Source organism: Megascapheus bottae, chromosome 14, assembly GCF_031878675.1.
Source record: "Megascapheus bottae isolate mThoBot1 chromosome 14, mThoBot2.hap1, whole genome shotgun sequence".
Lineage (NCBI taxonomy): Eukaryota > Metazoa > Chordata > Mammalia > Rodentia > Geomyidae > Megascapheus > Megascapheus bottae.
This window is the reverse complement of record NC_143522.1, coordinates 59,778,460-59,801,580: the sequence shown is the minus strand read 5'-3', so window position 1 is coordinate 59,801,580 and position 23,121 is coordinate 59,778,460. Positions and strand designations below refer to the sequence as shown.

General features: G+C 36.0%; 1 protein-coding gene across 4 annotated transcripts in view; it reads left to right on the top strand.

Moving 5' to 3' along the window:
* The window catches only part of Heatr5a (HEAT repeat containing 5A), a 110,179-nt gene that overhangs the window by 19,660 nt on the left and 67,398 nt on the right, over nucleotides 1-23,121 (top strand). For 2 of the 4 annotated variants that reach the window (XM_090345354.1, XM_090345352.1), the window contains exons 3-12: nucleotides 1,024-1,235; nucleotides 3,892-4,000; nucleotides 7,697-7,846; nucleotides 8,817-8,991; nucleotides 12,601-12,761; nucleotides 14,502-14,757; nucleotides 15,199-15,354; nucleotides 16,797-17,047; nucleotides 20,687-20,798; nucleotides 21,599-21,751. In XM_090345354.1, coding sequence (XP_090201480.1) covers nucleotides 1,024-1,235; nucleotides 3,892-4,000; nucleotides 7,697-7,846; nucleotides 8,817-8,991; nucleotides 12,601-12,761; nucleotides 14,502-14,757; nucleotides 15,199-15,354; nucleotides 16,797-17,047; nucleotides 20,687-20,798; nucleotides 21,599-21,751 — 1,735 coding nt within the window. Of the gene's footprint in view, nucleotides 1-1,023; nucleotides 1,236-3,891; nucleotides 4,001-7,696; nucleotides 7,847-8,816; nucleotides 8,992-11,866; nucleotides 12,353-12,600; nucleotides 12,762-14,501; nucleotides 14,758-15,198; nucleotides 15,355-16,796; nucleotides 17,048-20,686; nucleotides 20,799-21,598; nucleotides 21,752-23,121 lie in introns of those variants that run through there. The other 2 variants (XM_090345353.1, XM_090345355.1) reach the window with 2 other exon arrangements.

Sequence of the window (23,121 nt, the reverse complement as noted above, 5' to 3'; positions counted from 1 at the left end):
ATTCTAGGCAAGCACTCTACCACTAGGCCATGCTCCGAGCCCCTTCAAGTGCTAGCCTTTCACACAAAAATTCAGGGACAATGCCCAAACTGAGTTCAAGCCCCAGGACTGACACCAAAAAAGAAAGAAAAAGTTTTGAAGAATGTAAATTGAAAAGATTGAAGTCCCCTCAGAAACATATAACCTCTAAAAAGCTCATGAGATGGGTGCAATAAAAAAAAAGAAGAAGAAGAAAACAAAACCGGTTACTCATATCTTCACCTACATTCAGGAGTTAACATTTTGCCATGTTCAATTTATTAATTTACTCAGTGTTGTGAAGTAGCACAATGAAAGATGTTTTCTTTCATCTTGAGTAATGTCATTAGAAACAGCTCTAGTAAAGTACATCACTACTACGTATCATAAAGCAGGTACAAGGTATTTTATATTCACAGAGGTATAATATAGTACTGTCCTATGTCTATAATACGGGGTAGAATTAAAAAGTCATTATTGTAATTTTATTTACTTTTCCAGCAGAATTCCCAAAGTATGGTATGATATAGACTCAGTAGACACAGTTTTGAAATGAAGAATATAACTTGGGGAGAGAGGTCAGGAGCGAAAAAACTGGCAGAAAATGAGGGAGGGGATGACAGTATTCAAAAAGAAATGTACTAGGGGCTGGGAGTGTGGCCTATTTGTAGAATGCTCACCTAGCATGCGTTGAGCTGAAATGCTCAGGGACAGGGCCTAGGCCCAGAGTTCAAGCCCCATGACCAGCAAAAAAAAAGAAGAAGAAGAAGAAGAAGAAGCCATTAATGGCACAGTTCTTTTCATAAACATCTGCTACAAGCCATTTGAAAATGGGGGAGGGAGAGTAAGAAGAAAAAACCCAAATCATTCTCTACAATCACTGGATTCAGACAAAGATGGCTGAATAAAGGCAAGAATGATTCAACCTAGCTATATTTGATCATAAATGTCATGTCTAGAGAATTACATATAATTGTGCTGACTTTGAGTTATCTTTCTTTCTAGAATGATGTAAGGGAGAAACAGAAGACTCTTGTTGAACAGCTCCTGTCTTTGTTGAACAGCTCCCCAGGGCCTCCTACTCGTAAACTCCTTGCTAAGAATCTAGCCATAATTTATAGTATTGGAGACACATTCTCTGTTTATGAGACAATCGACAAATGTAATGATCTTATTCGTAGTAAAGATGATTCTCCAAGTTACCTTCCCACTAAACTGTAAGTTAAACTTAAAAACTCAACAACAACAAAAACAAAATATTGCTTGCTTCTTTTATGATTTTATTACCCAACCCACTTGGCAATTATTTTGAAGTTGAATTCAAATTCACTTTTAACACATTCTTAAATCTTTAAAAAATAATCTGATATTGCTTGTCCCTTTAAAAATGTTTTCGAGGCTGGGGATGTGGCTCAGTGGTACAGTGCTTGTCTAGCATGCATGAAGCCCTAGGTTTGATTTCTCAGCATCACATGAACAGAAAAGGCCAGAAATGGTGCTGTGGCTACAATAATACAGTGCTAGCCTTGAGTAAAAGAAGCTCAGGGACAGTGCCCAGGCCTAGGACTGAAAAAAAATGTCTTTGGACTTAATGATTGCTGCTTGACTATCATACATAAGGCTTTGGGTCTACTCCCCAGCACTTCAAAAAAAATTAAATAATGCACGAATGGTGGCATTGGTAGATTAAAGAAAAAAAAGAAATTTACTCACTACCTGACTTATGAGATAGTACCTTCTCTGTATATCACCTTTACAATAGCAATAAAAAACAACAAACAGGATGTTTCAATAAATACATTAAATTAATTAGACACATTTGGAGTCTGAATTTAAATAGAAAACATTCTGAAGCATTAACAGTTGAGTATTTAGGAGTATATATCAAATTAGTCAGACTTTGGATATTCTTTAGTAGTAAAAATTGATGATTAACAGAAAAATAATCTTTCAGGATCCCAAGGACAGCTTAGTTTCTTTCTCTATAGGATTCAGTTCCTTTCAGTGCTTTCACAACAGTAATTCTTTTTTTTTTTTTTTTTTTTTGCCAGTCCTAGGCTTGGGCTCAGGGAATGACTCTGTCCTTGGGTTTTCTCAAAGCTAGAGCTCTACCACTTGAGCCACAGCAACACTTGTTGCTTTTTTCTATGTATGTGGTACCAAGGAATCGAACCCTGGGTCTTCGTGGATGCTAGGCAAGCACTTTACCACTAGGCCAAACTCCCAGCCCCACAACAGTAAGTCTATGGAATTTTTATTGGCCCAGTGTTTACAGTACAACAATATATTGTCCCATAAATTTTTCAGTTTTTAATTTTAATGAGAATTTTTGAAGGGTAGTTGAGTTCATCTTTGACTTTATATAACTTCAAATGTATGAAGTTCTATTTAAAATATTAAATATTTTTATAATTTCATTTTGTAATACATTTGATGGGATAGAGTATTTGGGCTGATATTTAGTGTAATTGAACACTGATATAGCTATCTAAAATTCTTGTTATTGAAAATAAAAGTATTTCATGTTCCCCTCAATGTCAGGCCTTAGAATTTAACATTAGAGTCTAGAAAATTGTACCCTTTCAAGGTAAAAGCATATGGTTAACTGTCAACAAATAATGATAAAACAACTGGATATCTACATACAGTGGGATAAGGTATACTCTTTGATCACACCATATACAGAAAATTAACTCAAAAATAATCACAGATCTATTTTACAGCTAAAATTAAAACTTAGAAAAATAAGATGCTAGGAATAAGCACTGCTTTCTTAAGGTTGGACATGGTGATTCACACCTGTCATCTCAGCTTTTTTTTCTTTTTTTGCCAGTTATGGGGCTTGAGCTCAGGGCCTGAGCACTCTCCTTGGACTTTTCTCAAGGCTAGAGCTCTATCACTTGAGCCACAGCAGCACTTCTGGATTTTTTTTTCTATGTATGTGGTACTGAGGAATCGAACACGGGTCTTCGTGCATGGTAGGCAAGCACTCTACCACTAGGCCAAACTCCCGGCTCCAATCTCAGCTATTTGAGACACATAGTTAGGGAGATTAAGATTCAAAGCTAAACCAGGACCAAAAAAGTTAGTAAGATCCCATTTTAGCCAATAAGCTAGGTAATATGGTTCATGCTTGTAATTTCAGGTATAGTTAGGAGAATCATCCTCCATGGCTGACTCCAGGCAAAATTTCAAGACTCTAAAAAATAACTAAAATGAGCTGGGCATGGTGGCTCATGCCTGTATTCCTAGCTACTCAGGAGGCTGAGATCTGAGGATCAAGGTTCTAAGCTAGCCCAAGCACAAAAGGACCTGAAACTTATTTCCAACTAACCCCTAGAAAATGGGAAGTGGAGCTTGGCTCAGGGGTAGGACGGTAGCCTTGAGCTAAAGAGCTCAGGGACAAGGACAGTGCCCAGGCCGAGTTCAAACCCTAAGACTCACAAAAAATAATAATAATAACTAAAATGAAAATGGTTAGAAGTGCCTAGCAAGCAGATAGCCCTGATTTCAAACTTTAGGACTGCCAAGGAAAAAAAAAAAGCACCAAAAGTCCAAATGACAAAAGAAAATATAAATGAATATTGCTTCACCACAGTTAAAAACATCTGTGTTTCCCAGGATAACCCCCAAGAAAGTAAACACATAACCAACAGAATGGGGAGAATTTTTTTAACCATATTTTTGTCTTTTCTTTTGGTATGGAGGATTGAACCCAGGACGTTATACTTGTACTAGGCAAGCCCTTTGCCACTGAGCTACATCCCAGCCCAGGGGAATTTTTTTAATAGTGATTTTGTCATATTCCTGAGATTTTATTTATTTATTTTTCCTTCAACCCTTGACTTATTTCTGATTTAAATGTTGTTTCAGTGCGGCTGTGGTGTGTTTGGGTTCCTTGTACAAGAAGTTGGGTAGAATACTAGGTAACACCTTTACTGATACAGTGGGGAATATACTTAAAGCTATGAAGAGTGCAGAGGTAAGTAAATGAAGTTCAACCAAAGAACAGCAGTGCAATTTATAGGTTTAACTTTCTTGAGCTAGTTAAAGAGCTTTATATATTTCAGGCATATGTATATTTGTCTATATATCTACAAATATTTCCAGGTGATGTGTAGGATGTTCACTAATCATTAAATCTTTTTTAGAAATAGAATAATACAGGGGCTGAGAATTTGGCCTAGTGGTAGAGTGCTTGCCTAGCATGCACAAAGATTCCTCAGTTACCACATACATAGAAAAAGCTGCAAGTGGTGCTGTGGCTCAAGTGGTAGAGCTCTAGCCTTGAGAAAGCCCAAGAACACTGCTCAGGCCCTGAGTTCAAGCCAGGATTGGCAAAAAAAGAAAAGGAAAAAAATAGAATAATACAATAGAATTTTATGTATTTTTATAAACCTAAATAGGCAAAAACTGAGGTATTTAATTGACAGATTTACCTCTGCTTCCTTTCACTCTTCCTTATCCATTTGATAAGATTTACCAGTGGCAGAGCATGGGCTTGTTATCAGGTACTAATAGTTGGTAACTACTGAATACTTGGATTGAATTGTTATTTTAACAGCATCAATAGGGAATAAGGCCAGGTACCAATGGCTCACTCCTGTAATCTTGCTAACTCAGGAGGCTGATATCTGAGGATTGTCATTCAAAGCCCAGGCAAGAGATCTGTGAGACTCTTATCTCTAGTTTACCCCTGTAAAAATCGGAAATGGCAGCGCCAAGAGTTTGGCCTAGTAGTAGAGTGCTTGCCTTGCATGCATGAAGACCCGGATTCGATTCCTCGGTACCACATACATAGAAAAAAAGCTGGAAATGGTGCTGAGGCTCAAGTGGTAGAGCTCTAGCCTTGATAAAGTCCAGGGACAGTGCTCAGGCCCTGAGCTCAAGCCCAGAACTGGCAAAAAAAAAAAAAATTGGAAATGGAACAGTGGCTTAAGTGGTAGAGCACTAGTTTTAAGCAGAAAAGCTCAAGGACAGTGCCAAGATCTTGATTTCAAGCCCCAAGACTGGCATGTACATACACACAAACACACATATTAAAGGAATATAGTCAGTGAGTTAAAAGTACAGAGGATGTATGACCAGTGTCTTGATGACCTTCATCTTACAAAGTTGCATATCCTCAAAAAAATGACATTTACTACCCTAAAATACCTGGGCTTTTTGTTTTTGTTTTTTTCCAGTCCTGGCAGGTTTGACTCAGGGCCTGGACTCTGTCCCTGAGCTTCTTTTGTTCAAGGTTAGCACTCTATCACTTGAGCCACAGCACTACTTCCAGCTTTTTCTGTTTATGTGGTACTTAGAAATTGAACACAGGGCTTCATGCATACTAGGCAAGTACTCTACCATTAAGCCACATTCCCAACCCCTACTTTCTCTTCATTTAACTTCTAATATCTTGTAACCTTATAACATTAGTTTTATCAGTTTTGAAATTAAAGCAGTTGTATGTATATATTTTTTAAATCTATGATTCTTAATATGTAAAGATAACAGCATCATTAAGTGAAAATTTCATACCAATTGCTCTTCTTACCTTACTTAGAAAAAGTCTAAAAAACAGCTTTGAAAATTTGAAGAAATGTAAGATAGTTACACATTTTTAATGTAAAATGAAGCATAGGAAAATATAAATATAAGATACATTAAATTTCATAAAGTATTCAAGAACTTTTAAGGTATGAAATTTGAGACTGAAGGCTTAGTTCATGGCCCTATATTCAACCCCTACCAGTATAACCAGAAAAAAGAAAACAAAGAAGGGAATTCTGAGGGAACCTCATACTTCTTGGCATTTATTGTCTGAAAGCTACAAGAAGGTAGCTTTACTGGGATATAGTCATTGTAATCTTCTGTTTCCTTCTTATCTCCATCAGTTAAGCTATACTACATTTTAGGTCCATGGTTAATGAAGGATTACTCTTTAGGAATCAGAAATGTTACTGGTAATTACTTTATTACACCCTTTATGGTTTTGGTAGCTCAGGCTTGTCTTGAACTAAAATCCTCCTGTTTCAAGCCGTTGAAGTGCTAGAGTATAAGTTAGATATATTGCATCATGCCCAGCAGTGTCCTTATTTTTAACTTTTATATTTAGTTAGTAAGGTATCACATTATCTCAGATATTACAAATTATTCCTGCTGTTCACCCATACGCAATCAGTCACACATTTCACTTGAAACTGAGATAAAAGAAAATTTAGAAGTTTCCTATTAAAACACATTTTATTAATCTTCCTGTAACTTTTGGGTTATTTTAAATAGAGAGTAAAAACATTTATATGCAAATGAAGCTTGGTGGTAATCCAACTTTACCTTAGTGACCTTAACCAGAGATGAAATTATGCATCAAAGAATGCATCTAAGATAAAACAGCTTCTGTTTAATTCTGTACTATATATATGATGATGAATTTTTACCTAAGGTTTGTCTTGCCCTCATTTTGTAGATGGAGACATGGCAAGAACAACTACTGAGAATTAGAAATAAAATTCTAGCTCAGATTATATTTGAACTAGAGGATGGCTCAAGTGATCCTGAGACTCTAAGTCTCTCAGTTCAAACCCCAGTACTGCCAGTTTTGGGGAGGTGGGTGAGTGTGTAGTGGTGGTGGTAGTGGTAAGTATCTTACCCTGGATTCTGTGTATGTGAAACAAACACTATGCCACTAAGCTACATCCGTGGTCTTTCTTCCCCCCATCCCCACCCCCACTAGTTTGGAGCTTAAACTCAGCACCTGGGTACTGTCCCTGAGCTTTTGTGCTCAAAGCTAGCACTACAACTTTGAACCACAGCTTCATTTCTGACTTCTCGGCTATTAATTGGAGATGAGTCTCAGAGACTTTCTTGCCTGGGCTGGTTTGAACCACGATCCCCATATCTTAGCTTCCTGTGTAGTTACAATTACAGGGATGAGCCACCACCATCTGGAAGGATTAAGTCTTTTTAACTGTAACTTCTGAGTTAAGTTCTTATAAAATATTAACAACTGTGAAATCTATTGAGCATTTTCTGTATGTTCAGCACTCTTCTAAACATTTTGTATGTATAATTCAGGTGTTCTTTACAACAGCCAGTATTACCTGCACTTTATGGGTAAAGAGACAGATTTTCCCAAGGTTCTATTATAACCTGTACTCTTTTTATGTTACCTCATTTATAGCACTCATTTATTGAATTTTTAATTACATACAAGATTTGTGCTAGACATTTTTTTTGGACAGTTGTGGGGCTTGAACTCTAGGCCTGGGTACTATCCCTGAGCTCTTGAGCTCAAGGCTACCGTCCTACCCCTTGAGCCACAGCATCACTTCTGGTTTTTTAGTAATTAATTGGAGATGAGAGTCTCATGGACTTTAGTGCCTGGGCTGACTTTGAACCAAGATCCTCAGATCTCAGCAGCCTCCTGAGTAGCTAGAATGAGCAGCCATACCTGGTTTATGCTAGACATTTTTCTTATAATTTTGTTAATCTTCACATTAACCCAATGAATTATACTGTCTTGAAGTATAATATGTATAAATAATACCTATCAAGCATAAAATATTGTTTTTTGATGTTAGCATGGGTTAGTATACAAAAATTTGAGTATTTCTTAAATGAGAGGTTATATCAGTGCTTAAAGTTGTTCTTCACAAAGAATTTTTTTCTTCCAATTTTTGAATTTTTTTCTCAGTCTCAAGGTCGATATGAAATCATGCTGAGTTTGCAAAATATCTTGAACGGGCTAGGAGCTGCCGCTACACCTTGCCATAGGGATATTTACAAGGCTGCTAGATCCTGCCTAACAGATAGATCCATGGCAGTTCGTTGCGCTGCTGCAAAGGTAAAAATTTATATAAAGAAAATTAAAGGAGATTTAATGCAAAAGCATTAGTAACAGCTGTGTGGCGTTAGAGCTGGAACCTTGGTAATCACTTACAACTGTCTTATTTTAGCATATTAGGAAATTCAGGTCCAGAGAGTTATATGAATTTTCTGAAGTTCAAATAGTTAATAACACATTCTCACAAAGTGGGAGGTTTGTTTCCTTGTATTATACTTTATAATGCTTCCCTTCTGGGTGCATGTAAACTGAAATATACATGTAAAGTTCATGTTTTGGGTTGATTTTATTATTATTTTTAATTGTGCCTTTTTATATTATTGGTTAAGAAGTAAAATTATTTTTTTGTTGGGAAATGTGTAGAGAGGTTACAGTTACATTTGTCAGGTAGGGGTGCATTACTTCTCACACATTGATACCCCTTCTCATGGTTTTGTCCCCGTTTCCCCCACCCCCCTGTGAAATTATTATTATTATTATTATTATTATTATTATTATTATTATTATTATTGCCAGTCCTTGTGCTTGAACTCAGGGCCTAAGCACTGTTCTTGGGCTTTCCCAAGTCTAGCACTCTACCACATGAGCCACAGCACCACTTCCTGCTTTTTCTATGTATGTCGTACCGAGGAATCAAACCCTGGTCTTCATGCATGCTAGGCAAGCACTCTACCACTAGGCCAAATTTCTGGCCCCAAAATTATTTTTTTAATATTGGAGTTAACCTCACAGTTGCTTATAGCCAACAACTTTGATTTGAAAGACAATTTTCATGGCTTACTAAATAAAAAGTGAGCTGTCCTTCTGCCTTTGTAGCCTTATTACTATGCTTATGGCTTTTTATAATGTTTTCCTATAGTCATTATATAAGTAATATTTTTGTTGGAACCCATAGTTTTTATAACTCATATATACCTGAGCCTGGCATTTATATTTTGTTTTTCTTTTATTTATTTGTCCAAATGAATAGTGTCTTCTTGAACTTCAGAATGAGGCCATCTTCATGTGGAATACAGACCTGGACAGTGTGACTACACTATGTTTTAAGTCCTTTGAAGGTTCTAATTATGATGTACGGATTGCAGTTTCAAAACTGTTGGGCACAATATTAGCTAAAGCTATCATTTCTAAACATCCGGGGTCAGGTAATGCTATGTAATTCTTTGCAAAATATCTTTTTTCAATTCTTTCTCTATTGATTCAAACAAATATATCAGCATTACAGGTACCTATTAATTTCTAAAAACAAACAATATAAATGAACTTTAGTTCATTGCTGAAGAACCTATGATTTCTCAGACAATTCAGTAAAAGAATTGAGGAGTTGGTTTGGGTTTTGTTATACTGTCTTATTCTATAGCCCTAAGCCCAGACTGGCTTTAAACTTACGATCCTTTTGGATTGTAGGCGTACACCACTATATTTGCTAAAAACTTTTGAAGTGTGTTATCCTTTATTGATTATTTTTATTTTTAAGGAAGTATGTATGTAATTATAGTTGCTATTTTCTTGATTAATGCAGAAAACAAATGATGTAGATAAAGTAGATACTTGACATTTACTCTATTTGGACAGTTTTATCTTTTCACTTCTTTCTTTTTTTAATACCCTGTTTATACTCTTCCAAGCAGTAAATAAGGATGGGATATATTTTAAAATAAAGGAGTTTGCCTTCACTTAATTTAGAATGCATAGAAAAAGTATAACATTTGTTGAATGGGGAGCAAAAACACCTATGAGTAACTAAAAGTTTACTTTGGTATTTTATCTCTAATAATTAAACAAGTTCACGCAAATGAAATTATAACAGTTCTATAGAAAAGCCACAGACCAGTGCTCTAGCATCACTTAGGGAATTTGAAGAAATATCCAGGTCCCACCCAACTTAATAAGTCAAAATTCTCATTTTTATAGGATCCCTATAGCATTGCTATATACTTTAAATTTTGATGAGTACTGTTCTAGAAGTCATCTGTTTTTAGTTTTTATTTTAGCTTAGTTTTTGCCAGTCCTGGGGCTTGAACACAGAGGCTTGGCACTGTCCCTAAACTTCTTTGGCTCATGAGTTGTACTCTACCATTTGAACTACAGTGGTACTTCCAGCTTTTTCTGTCATCTGTTTTTATATAAAGAATTATACTTTTTTCTAAAGCAGTGTTTCTTTAAAAAAATAAGGACATGGTAATGGAAATACAAACATAACTATATAGAAAAAAACCTATGACTCTATAATCATAATGTTTTATTTCATAAACTGATATGTTTCTATGACATACAAACCGTTAGCCTAATTTTGATTAAGTTCTAAAGACTAAGTCCCAGAGAATGTAATTAGAGATTTCCTCCTTGAACAATTGTTTGTTAAACTTGTCATTTAAAATATGATGTAAACATAAGCCATATAATTAAAAAAAAATAAGGTAATTTATTGAAAACCAGATTAGTTGATTTGTCAAATTCAATGGTAAAGCACTGTTTCTTAACTGAAGAGGAGAAGGGGCAGAATCAGCTGGGAACACATTAAAGCCAAAAAAAGACAAAAAACAAAACAAAACCCTTCTCCCATTGACACATAATATAAAATTTGTAATACAAAAAAAAATGTATCTTTACCGTAGTTCTTCTAAGTCTTTCTTGTTTGGGGACATGAGACTCTAAAAGGGAAGAAGAGACAGAGAGACACACATGCACACACACACAGAGCAAACCAGAAAGGTATTCAAAATTTGATTAAACATATATCTATTTTCAGTGTCTTAATGTACTATATTATTTCTCTTTTCTTTTGTTGCCCTTTGGTTAATCTCATATTGTTACTATATCTGCCTTTGTTACCTGGCATATTGAATATATGTTTATTTGTTTATTTGAAATAGCGAAGCAAAGGAGGGAAAACAAGATGATTAGGAGGAGGGGAGGGGAGGGAAATAGAGACAAAAAACATGAGAAGGGGTATCATTGTGTGAGAAGTAATGTACCTGCTATCTGGCAAATATAACTGTAATCCCTCTCTATATACATTACAATAAAATAAATAAATAAATAAAAATCTGTAAATATGCTTTGAAGTATGTAAATAAAGGAGAGGAAAATCCTTTTTAAATGGTAGAATGACAATAATTACAGAATGAACACTTGTTAGAAACAACCTCTTTTATGGTCATGTATTAATTTGCACAAATAGGAATCCTTAGTGGATTATTGGGTGAAAGTTGGTTATTCTACCATCTTTAAGTGTTGTCAGAGGCTACTTAGTAGTTTCAGAGGATAGTTTTATAGTGACTATATCCAAGGTAAGTTATTCAAGTGTTCAAAGCTAATTTCATCCATGTAGAGCCACACAGACACCGTGCCTGACAGTCCTTTCTGGTGTTTGCTACTGAAGAGTCAATGTTAGCTGTATAATTCTCTTACAAAATTCTGAGGAAGTATCAGATATATTCAAACCAAGAGCCATGATATTTAACTACTGGCCAGAAATCTATTTTTCAAAGTAATGAGAAAAATGTGTTAAGTTCAGGTAAAAACTATATGGGAATTTATTTTAATATTCTTTCTGGTCTTTTGTAATGTTTGGAGCATTTTAATTATATTTTTATTTTAAGTAGTTGTACAAAGAGCTTACTATTCAGAAGATCAGCGTAAAAGTACAGTGAATCTTGATCCTTGAGAGTTTTTTTTTTTAATTTTTTTAATTTTTATTTTTTTGCCAGTCCTGGGCTTGAGCTCAGGGCCTGAGCACTGTTCTTGGACTTTCTCAAGGATAGAGCTCTACCACTTGAGCCTCAGCACCACTTCCGGCTTTTTTCTATGTATGTGGTACCGAGGAATCGAACCCGGGTCTTCATTCATGCTAGGCAAGCACTTTAACCACTAGGCCAAACTCCCAGCCCCGAGAGTTTTTTTAATAAAAATGTTTTAAATATATTTAATCTATAGTCTGCATCTACTTTTATTTATTAAAATTTTATTTTATTATCAGAGTGATATGTAGAAGGATTATAGTTACATTCGTAAGGCAGTGAGTACTTTACTTCTTGAACATTGTTACCCTCTTTCTGTGTTTTTCTCCCACTTTCCCTCCCTCCTGCATCTACTTTTTACTTTCTTCACTGAACCACCTTGTTCTTCTTGCTCAGATTTATAAACTCCTTTTAGTGGGTCTTCTTACTTCTCCTCGAAATTGTGGGCTCAACACCGCAACAAACTGACAGATTTTATTACCCCTCTGCTCAAGTCTTTTAATAATACATTTTATTCATTTTAGTAGTATATCATTATGTATGATTTGAGTCTAAAAAAGGTTATTACCTTTCATTTTAATTTGTAGAAAAGTAGAGCAGTTTTATCTGTTTAACTGTTTTGGAAGACTTAGCCTTTTACATTCTCTGAGGAAAGGAAGTAATGGAGAAAGATCCTAAAGTGGTATAGATCCTAAAGTGGTATAATGTTCTTGACATACATGGTGCTTCAGGGCTCATTGTGATTTGAACTTCAAAACTTTGTGTTAGTTTGTATGTGTGTATATGTTACATTAATGTGTAGAATTTTTCTGTAAATATTTGGTTTTAGTTTTTACTTATATTAACATGCTTACTTTTGGCAAAACAAGACTTAGATCAATGGTAGAACTTGTGTTCAGCCTGCTCAAGGCCCTGGATTCAGTCCCCAGCACCAAAAATTTAAAGGATCTTGCATCACAATTTATAGTCTACAAAATATGGATCACAATTTTGTTTTGTTCTTTGTAATAGCAGCCTCGCATCAAAGCATCCGCAGAGTGTCTCTGGAAGAAGTTCTAGAATTACTAGGAACAGGATTTCTGCGTGGCAGTTCAGGATTTCTTCGAGCCAGTGGTGATATGCTGAAAGGAACCAGTTCAGTCAGCAGGGATGTTCGAGTTGGAGTTACTCAGGTTGGAATTACCAATTAGCTTCTCTAAATATAATTCTGTTAGCCGGTAATGAAAGTTTTAGTTTCTGACTACAGAAGCTATATGAGTGAAGTCAGTTCTTTAAGCTCATACTTACAGGTACAGTAAGGCCAAAACATTTTTTAAAAATTGGATTATAAGAGAATCATATTACCTACAGTATGTTTTAAATTCCTAATAATGGGGTTTTATTTCCTTTGATTTGTAAATTTTCAGTCCTGTGCTTTCCTGTGTCTATGGCTTCAAATGTCTTTCACTGTGTTTCATTTAAAGTATAAATACACATGGATAAAAATTTTATATGGTTATAATTCCTAAATAAAAATGAAAGCATTTAATCTATTTGAGTGCTGGATTTTTGGTTCTAAACAAAAGTTAAAAGCAAATTTATTGGGAAAGATAACTATGGAATAAAATGACATATTGCATTTTTTTCCTTGAATAACCTTTATTTTTCTTCTAAGTTTTAGTGTAAAGCAAACTGTGCTTTAAAAAAAAAAAATAGCAGGCTGGGAGTTTGGCCTAGTGGTTAAAGTGCTTGCCTAGCATGCATGAAGACCCGGGTTCGATTCCTCGGTACCACATACATAGAAAAAAAAAAGCCGGAAGTGGTGCTGAGCCTCAAGTGGTAGACTCTAGCCTTGAGAAAATCCAAGGACAGTGCTCAGGCCCTGAGCTCAAGCCCAGGACTGGCCAAAAAAAAAAAAAAATAGCATTTAGGATCAGAATGTGGTCTAATGGTACAGTGCTTGTCTAGCATGTATAAAGCCCTGAGTTCGATTCCTCAGTACCAAATACACAGAAAAAGCTGGTAGTGGTGCTGTGGCTCAAAAGAAAAAAAGAAAAGGAAAAAAAAAGTACTAGCATTGAGAAACCTCAAGGACAGTGCCCTTAGTTCAAGTTCTGGGACTGACTCCCTCCCCCCCCCCCAAAAAAAAATCACAGCCTGTTGTTTTATGCCTTATAGTCTGTTCATGGAAATGTGAGCTTTTCCATTATTACTTAAACTTTGTTTTTTAGGAAAATAATATTTTAGAAAAGTAACTTTATAGTAAAATAGACCATTGACATTTATGAAAATGAAGAGCAATGATTTGTCTTTGGAAACTTTCCCCTAGCTTCTAAAACTGAATTCTTGTAGAGTTTGATGTTAGGGCCTACTTAATTTTTATGATGTATTCTTATGTTTACATTGAGTTTTCCTGTTCAGAATGTTAAATAATTTGAAACCTATGTTCAGAACATTCATACACATACTTTGCAGATTAGTAGGCCATATCAACTACACTGAAAATTTGTAGTTTAGCCATAATAAAACAAGGGCAGAATAGTGAAAGCTAGGTTGAAAGATTATATTCTTCCATTTTGTTATCAACAACAGCGGTAGTGCTATATCTGTGTATTTTAGATGGCTGAAATGAGAAATTTTTGTGGAAAACAAAAAATTGAAATGATTTAGTTTTGAAAATAAAACTTTTAGCTGGGTGCTGGTGGCTCACACCTGTAATCCTAGCTACTCCTGAGATCTGAGGACCACAATTCCAGGCCAGCATACACAGGAAAGTGGATGAGACTCTTCTCTCCAGTTAACTACTCAAAAAAGCTGAAAGTGGAGCTGCAGCACAAGTGGTAGAGTATTAGGGGACAGCCCCTGTGCCCTGAGTTCAAGCACCAGGAATGGCACCAAAAAATAAAAACAAGCCCAACTCTTTTCTTTTTTAGGCATATGTGGTATTTATCTCAACCTTAGGAGGACCGTGGCTAGAGAAAAATTTTGCTGTCTTTCTTTCTCATCTCCTGAGCCTTGTGTCACAGTCACACCCTAAAGCCACCCAAACACAGGTCGATGCAGTCTGCTGTCGCCGATGTGTTTCCTTTATTCTTCGAGCTACTGTAGGAGGCCTTCTTGGAGAAAAGGCTCAAATTGCTGCTGCAAAGGAGATCTGTCAGGCTATCTGGAAGCTAAAGAAAGTTTCAGGTACAGATCCTACTAAGAGACTCTGTTTTAAAGGTGCCAAAGGAAGTATCCCATTGGAAAAGCTAGACTGCCATATTGTCTATATCTTAACAACTGTTAGTAAATTCCTCAGAATACATTTACTTCCTATGGAAGTTACAATAAATCATTTTAAATAATTCATCAGTTTTAGATTGTATACTGTATTAAATTTTCTCTCTTATCTTGTTATCAGTAGTGTTCTGGTTTTTGGTTTCCCATGAATTATCTTTTTTTTAATCTGCCATATCAGAAGAATTGAATTGATTATATTGGCCCTATTGACACTCTTGTTAATAGTTATTACCTGAAGTGTCCCAGGCTACTCACCCTGTCAATACACTTTATTAATTTTTACCTTTATACTTTCGGCTTCTAACACTCTTCCTGTGATGTGTTTTTATAAAATTGTGTTTCTGTCAGATGCTGTTTTAAGTGATGGTAATCTGGAAACCCGGCTCAGTTCCGCAAATGTAGCTGCCAACCAGCACATGCTGGTATGTGCTTTACAAGAACTTGGAAATCTCATACACAGTCTTGGTACCACAGCTGCACCTTTGTTTCAGGATTCCAGTACAGGTAAATAAATGGCTGTTAGTGATTTCTTTCAATATTTTTACTTGTATTGATGGAAGAAAACCTTCATATAGCTTTCTTGTTGTGGATTCCACTTTAGAAAGTAGAATCTTTATTAAAGACCTTTTATGAAAAATTATAATATTATTTAAAATATAGACATCTGAGGGGCTACGTGTGTGTGTGCGTGTGTGTGTGCACATTCTCATGTGCATATATGTGTACATACATGCACACACATTATCTTCAGGCTTAAACTCAGGGTCTGGGCACTGTCTCTGAGCTTTTTGGCAGAAGCCTAGTTTTTTAGCGCTTGACCCAAAACTCCACTTCTTACAGTTATTTGGAGTTTCATGGACTTCCCTGTCTGGCTTCAAGATCTTAGCTTCCTTAGTAGCTACAATTACAGCCACCAGTGCCCAGTTTTTTTTTGTTGTTTTTTTTTTTTTTTGCTTTTGTAATTCAGGGTCTCTCTTTTTTCCTATAATCACTTTTTAGAGCAATTTTAATTACTTTTAGTGATGAATTTTATAGCTTTTGACCTTTGTGATAACTATATCCTACCTGATGAGAAGCTTTTCATTGTATTTATGTTTTTGTTTATACAACATTTTGATATGAAACTTAGATGTTTTGACAAAGGTGTGTCTTGAATCACAAGTATAGAACTTTTTTGTTGCTATTAACTTTTCTTTATTGTCATTACAGTGGGTTAGCCCACTTCAAGAACCCAAGGAGTTTAACATTTTGTTTTTAGATAAGGAAAATACAATGAATAAGAATATAGCTGAGCACTGGTGGCTTGCGCCTATAATCCAGGCTGAGGTCTGAGGATTGCAATTGAAGCCAGACCAAGCAAGAAAGTCTATGAGGTTTTTTTCTCCTGTTAACTGCCAAAAAGCTGTAAGTGTAATTGTGGCGTAAGTGGTAAAGTGCTAGCCTCAAGCAAAAAAGCTCATAGATAGTGCCCAGGCCCTAAGTTCAAGCCCTAGAGCACACCAAAAAAAAAGGCAGGGAGAGCATGGGGGAAAGAAAAAAAAGGGGAGGGAAGGAAAGAAAAAAAGAAAGAAAATATAGGGAAATATGCTGGAGGAATTTTTTTTAAAGGAGGGCAAGAAGAAGTGTGACATTTTAAAGGTGTTTTATTATGTATTGAAAATTTTTAGTTCCTAGAACCAAATTAGTACAATCTCAAGGTAAAGTAGGAAATATACTGACTTAGAAATAATTGTTCTTTTGTGTATTAGTTTAGGACAATTTCATGGTGTTAAAAGTAATTCCTAGGTTAGAAAATCCATTTTTAATTATATGTCACTAAATGTTTTCATTTTGATTTGACTTTTCATAAGAGTAATATATTTTATATCTAGTTGGCCATTCTTTTGACTGTTTTATGGCTAAGTTTTATTGGTGTATCTAAGTCATCATTTGTTCTGTCCCCATAGGCCTACTTGATGGTGTCATTGCAGTAATTCCTCATCCTAGCAATTGTGTTCGGCTAGCAGCAGCTTGGTGTTTGCACTGCATTGCTGTGGCATTACCTTCCTCCCTGACACCTCTCTTAGATCGTTGTCTTGAAAGACTTACTGTCCTTAAGTCTTCACCTGAGGCAGTGACTGGCTTTAGTTTTGCTGTGGCAGCTTTGCTGGGAGCAGTGAAACACTGTCCTTTAGGAATTCCTCATGGAAAGGGCAAGGTAATAATTTTATTCTCTACATAATAATGACCCAGATTTTTCCTGTTGCAGCATAGCCTTTCCATATCACTCAGGCAACACCATGTAGGAAGGCTGAGCAGTTGTATTGCACCTTAAATGTTCAACTGTCAACACAACAGCTATGGAAAAGGAGATGGTTTCAAATGCTTTCTCCACACTGTAGTAAAGGAACGACTTACATTAGAAATATTTCCACTTAACGCCAGGTGCAGTAGCTCACACCTATAATCCTAGCTAATCAGGAGGCTGAGACCTGAGGACCAAAATTCAAAGCCAGCCTGCCCACTAAAGGACCTGAGACCCTAATCTCCAATTAACCTCTAGAAAATGAAGTGGGGCTTGGCTCAAGGGTAGGGTGGTAGCCTTGAGCTGTAAAGCTCAGGGACAACACACAGGCCCAGGGGTAGGACAGTAGCCTGGAGCTGAAGAGCTCAGGGACAGCGCCCAGGCTGAGATCAAGCCCCATGACCCACAAAAAAAAAAATTTATCTATCTATTTATCTATATCTATATCTATATATATATATATACTCACTAACAAAATTTGTTCCTACATATATAGTTTTGCCACATAAATGTGTTGACAATTCTGTTGTAGAATGCATTGCTGTGAAAGAAATTCTAAATTTGATTTAACAGCTTTATAATTACTGGTATTATTGATGATTATTACTTTAAAAATTAGGATACCTATAATGTTGACAAATATATTAATATTTATAGAAAACAAAATATTTTATGTAAGAAAAAGCTACAGTTGTAGAATCAAGAGACATAGCTAAGTTTATGCCAAATCTGAATTTAAATTATTACTATGAACTTGTCATTCTATTTTTTCAAACTATCTCTATCTTTATTCTCTCTGTTACAAAGTCTATGAAAATGATAACTCAGTACTGGACTGTAGTTCTAAATAACTTTACCATCAAAAAGTAATTAAGACACACATGGAGTACCTGCTGGGCAGAAAATGCATGATGGAAGCCTGAGGTAATTTTGTCATGGCAAATAGCAAGGAAACTCATTAAAGAACTGAAAGGAAGTAACTGATGCTTGTGTCTCACATCTTTAACCATAGGTATTCAAGAGGCGGGTAGTAGAACTATCTTAGTTCCAGGCCAACCTGTGCAAAAACTAAGACCCTATCTGAAAATAAAAAGGGTAGGAACATGGTTCAAGCAGGAGACAAAAGGAAAGAACATGGCTCAAGCAGTAGATTGCCTTTCAAATAAGCATAAGGTCCTTGGTTTAAATCCCAGTACTGCAAAAAAATATTATTATATATAGTAATAATAATGACTCTAACAAGTTATAATATACCAAACCTATAAAGCTTAACTTAAAAGTAATCTTCTAAGGGCCAGGAGTTTGGCCTAGTGGTAGAGTGCTTGCTTAGCATTCACAAAGACCAGGGTTCAATTCCTGGGTAGCACAGACATAGAAAAGGCTAGAGCCAGGTGTGGTGGCTCACGCCTATAATCCTAGCTACTCAGGAGGCTGAGATCTGAGGATCACTGTTCAAAACCAGCTTGGGCACTAAAAAGTCCATGAGACTCTTATCTCCAATTAACTGCTAGAAAACTGGAAGTGGTGCTGTGTCTTAAGGAGTAGAGCTGTAGCCTTGAGTTGAAGAGCTCAGGGACAATGCCCAAGCCTAGAGTTCAAGCCCCATGACCAACAGAAAAGAAAAGACTGGAAGTGGTTCAAGTGGTAGAGCGCTAGCCTTGAGAAAACTCAAGGATATTGCCTGGGCCCTAAATTCAAGTTCCAGAACTGGCAAAAAAAAAAAAAAAAAAAAAGGAATCTTTTAAAACATACTGCTACTTAAAAAATGTCATTTTCTGGGGAAATATAATGCTTTTGAATTTGACACATTGAAGCAAATAAATGATATAAAAGTTAGTAAGTAACCCAATTCTAATATACAAAGAAAATTGTAGAGAACTACATTAAAATATATGACACACACAGACAAAGCATAGTATTTCTTTTTCAATAACTAGGAATTGCAAGTTGTCAGAATTTTTGATAGTGAAATCCCTTATGTCCTACAGCTCATGTAAATTTAAGTATTTTTCAGAAAAGTTATCACCCTTATTCCTCTAAATGTTATTCTTATAGTAACAATAGTTTGTAATTTTTTTCCCTCTAGTCTTGGGGCTTCAATTCTGGACCTGGACAATGTCCCTGAGCTCTTCAGCTGAAGGCTGCTGCCCTACCCTTGAGCCACAGTGCCACTTCTGGTTTCCTAGTGGTTAATTAGAAATAATGGACTTTAGTGCGTAGGTTGGGTTTGAACCATGATCCTCAGATCTCAGCCTCCTGAGTAGCTAGGATTATAGGCATGAGCCACCGCACCCAGCCAACAGTTGTTTTTATATGATATCCTCCAAGTTTTGGACTGTGCAAAAGAAAATTTGACAGCTTAAAAAATTCTTAATATACTTTGAAATTTGCCAATATCATTAGAATAGAGTGGTTGACAATTTTGAGAGGTGGAAATATTTGTTTAAATTATATTTGTTTAAATTTGTTATTTTTTATTACTCATTCTTTTAGTTCTATCTAAACTAACACATATTTTGTTAATCAAAAAATCATCATTGCATATATTTAATTAAACTTATACTGAAATCTCATTAAATAAGATAATATTTTCATTTCACATTTGATATTTCCTTCAGAGAGAATATCCACTTGTCCTGATTTTACTAAAAATCATTTGTTGTGAACTTACTTTTATTGAGTTTCTCTTCCTTTCACCTGTCTATATAATCAAGGCTAGTTTTAAACTCAAACTCTCAATGTAGTCAACTAGGCTCAAGCTCATGATCCTTCTTATCTCAGCCTCGCAAGTACAAGAATTACAATCATGTGCCTCCATGCCCTGTTTGTCTTTATTTTATACCATCTATATTCTGTCTGGATTATAGATAATCATAATTAATCCTAATTACTTTGGTTGGTTGTTTTAAAATACGAGCCCTCCTCTTTGGAAAACCTTCACATCTCTTCGCACTTGCTGTTTTTCAAAGGTCACTAGTAACTGCTATTTTATTAGATATATCACTGCTGTCCTTTATTGTGTATGAATATACATTATCCAAAAATGTGAAATATCTGAATTTTTTCTGTTGGGTTCTATTTCATAGACTTTTACAGTTTAATGAATCTCTCTCTACCGTGAAACTTCTAGACAAGAGATTTTTTTTTTTACTTTCAACCATAATGGTATTGCCTGTTGGAAAACCATTATCAGCCAGTTAGAAATCAAACGGTATATGAAACTTTTAAAAGGGAAACTCCTATGATGAAACTTTTTCCAGTAATTACTGATCGAAAAGGATATTGTTTTAAACTAAAAGCAAATTCAAATTGTATACAATTACAGCTTTCAAGTTTTAGTCTTGTCATCTGTGCTTTCAAGAATTTTGTGTTGCTCTGTTCTATATGATATGCCAGTATTTCTCTTTCAAAACTTAATTTTTTAAAGTTTTCTGCAGGACATTGTCCTCTTATGTAGAACAAAATAAATTCCTTATAATTCATTGCTAAAATATATTTACTAATGTGTAAACTAATTTTTAAAAAATTTCTGGTTCTTCTGTACATAAACAGATTGTTATGACATTGGCAGAAGATTTGCTGTGTTCTGCTACTCAAAATAGTCGCTTGTCAGCTCAGCGAATGCAAGCTGGGTGGTTGTTGATTGCTGCTCTGATGACATTAGGTAAGATCCTGAGCCATTTAACAAAATTAGGAAATTCTTGTCTTTTTCTAAGTGAAAGGATTCCTTTATATGATTTAATAATACTTTATTTTTGTTAATTTTTTTTTCTTTTTTGCCAGTCCTGGGCTTGAGCTCAGGGCCTGAGCACTGTCCTTGGACTTTCTCAACGCTAGAGTTCTACCACTTGAGCTTCAGCACCACTTCTGGCTTTTTTTTTTTTTTTTATGTATGTGGTGCCGAGGAATCGAACCCGGGTCTTCGTGCATGCTACCACTAGGCCAAACTCCTGGCCCTATTGTTGTTAATTTTTAATAGGATTAATTATACAAGGGGCAGAACATTCATTTTTATATTTCCATACATTTATGCAATGTATCTTGACCAAACACACGCTTTCATTCTCCCTTACTCACTTCCCTGCTAAAAACAATTTCAACAAGTTTCATGGTTCTGTTTTCATGCATGCAGATAGCTACTTTAATCATATTCATTTTTGTTCTCCCTCTCCATTAGCCCTTACCCCTCTACCTGATAATTTTGCCACCAAGAGTCTATTTTACTTTCCTATTCTTCCTTTTTTTTTTAGTGTATATTCACCCTGGTATTTCTCATGTGCATGTACTATTTTAATAACAATAACCCTCATTGTTCTCTTTCCCTGCTCCTCTAGCCCCCTGTTGATTAACCACTTTGAGATTCCTTATGCTATCTCCATACTTTAAGAGAAAAGTTCCTGCTTATTAGTAGAGCTTTAAAGTGTAAAATTGATTTAGATTCTCTTCAGTGACAATTTGTTACAGGTCCTGCAGTTGTCACTCATCATCTTGCTCGAGTTCTACTGTTGTGGAAGTGTATCTTTCCAGCATCTCCAAAAGATCTAGAAACAGAGAAGAGCCGAGGTGATTTGTTTACATGGCAAGTAACCCTGGAAGGACGAGCTGGTGCTCTCTCTGGTGGGTTGAGTTTAGTCTGTCTCTCCACACACACACTTTTTTTTTTTTTTTTGCCAGTCTTGGGATGTGAACTTACTGTGTTTAGGCTTTCTCAAGGCTAGTGCTCTATCACTTGAGCCACCAGCAACACTTGTGGCTTTTTCTGTGTATATGGTACCAAGGAATCAAACCCAGGGCTTCATGCATGCAAGGAAAGCACTCTATCACATATAATATTTGACATATGAACCTCCCTTTTTTTCTTTTATAGTCTGTTAATAGCAGAAATAACAGCCTTAGGCCATGATCCCTGTCCGAGTCTCTCCCCATTTTTGTTGTTGTGGGACTTGAACTCTGGGTCTGGGCATTGTCCCTGCTCTTCAGCTTAGTGCTACCACCCTACTCCTTGAGCCACAGTGCCACTTCTGTTTTCTGGTGGTTAATTGGAGATAAGAGTCTCACAAACTTTAGTGCCCAGGCTGGCTTTGAACCGTGATCCTCAGATCTCAGCCTTCTGAGTAGCTAGGATTACAGGCATGAGCCACCGCGCCCAGCTCTCTCCTTCTTTGGCTTTTCCTACCTTTTTTTTTTTTTTTTTTGCTATAAGAGAAGAATCTAATTCTAGTATTTTTTGTAACTGAACGTAGTTTACTAGTTGGTAGTAACTGAGGAATTTGGTAATAAATCAAATTTGAGAAATCTTTTTTTTTTTTGCCAGTCCTGGGCTTTAGCTCAGGGCCTGAGCACTATCCTTGGACTTTGTCAAGGCTAGAGCTCTACCACTTGAGCCTCAGCACCACGTCCAGCTTTTTTCTATGCATGTGGTACCAAGGAATCGAACCCGGGTCTTCGTGCATGCTCGGCAAGCACTCTACCACTAGGCCAAACTCCCGGCCCGAGAAATCTAATTCTTAAGCTAATGAATGAATATTTTAAACACAGTCCTCATGCTTATTAGATGGGCCCAGTACCATTTAAGCCAGGCCTGCTGTTTTCAGAAATACTAGAGTTTGATTTAATTAGCACTAAGTATGGTTTCCATTCAGTTAACACACGAACATATATATATATATGAAAGTTATGCCCTTTAACAACATATAGAAACTGTTGAAAATAATAACTTACCATGAAAATATAAACTAAGGGAAGGTGGGTTTTCTGGGAAGTATTGGTTTGGGATTTACTCAAGCTATTTTTGTTCTTAAAAAAGAAAATCAAGGGGCCAGGAGTTTGGCCTAGTGGTAGAGTGCTTGCCTAGCATGCGCAAAGGCCTGGGTTCGATTCCTGGTTGCCACATATACATAGAAAATGCCAGAAATGGTGCTATGGCTCAAGTGGTAGCCTCGAGAAAATCCAAGACAGTACTCAGGCCCTGAGTTCAAGGCCCAGAA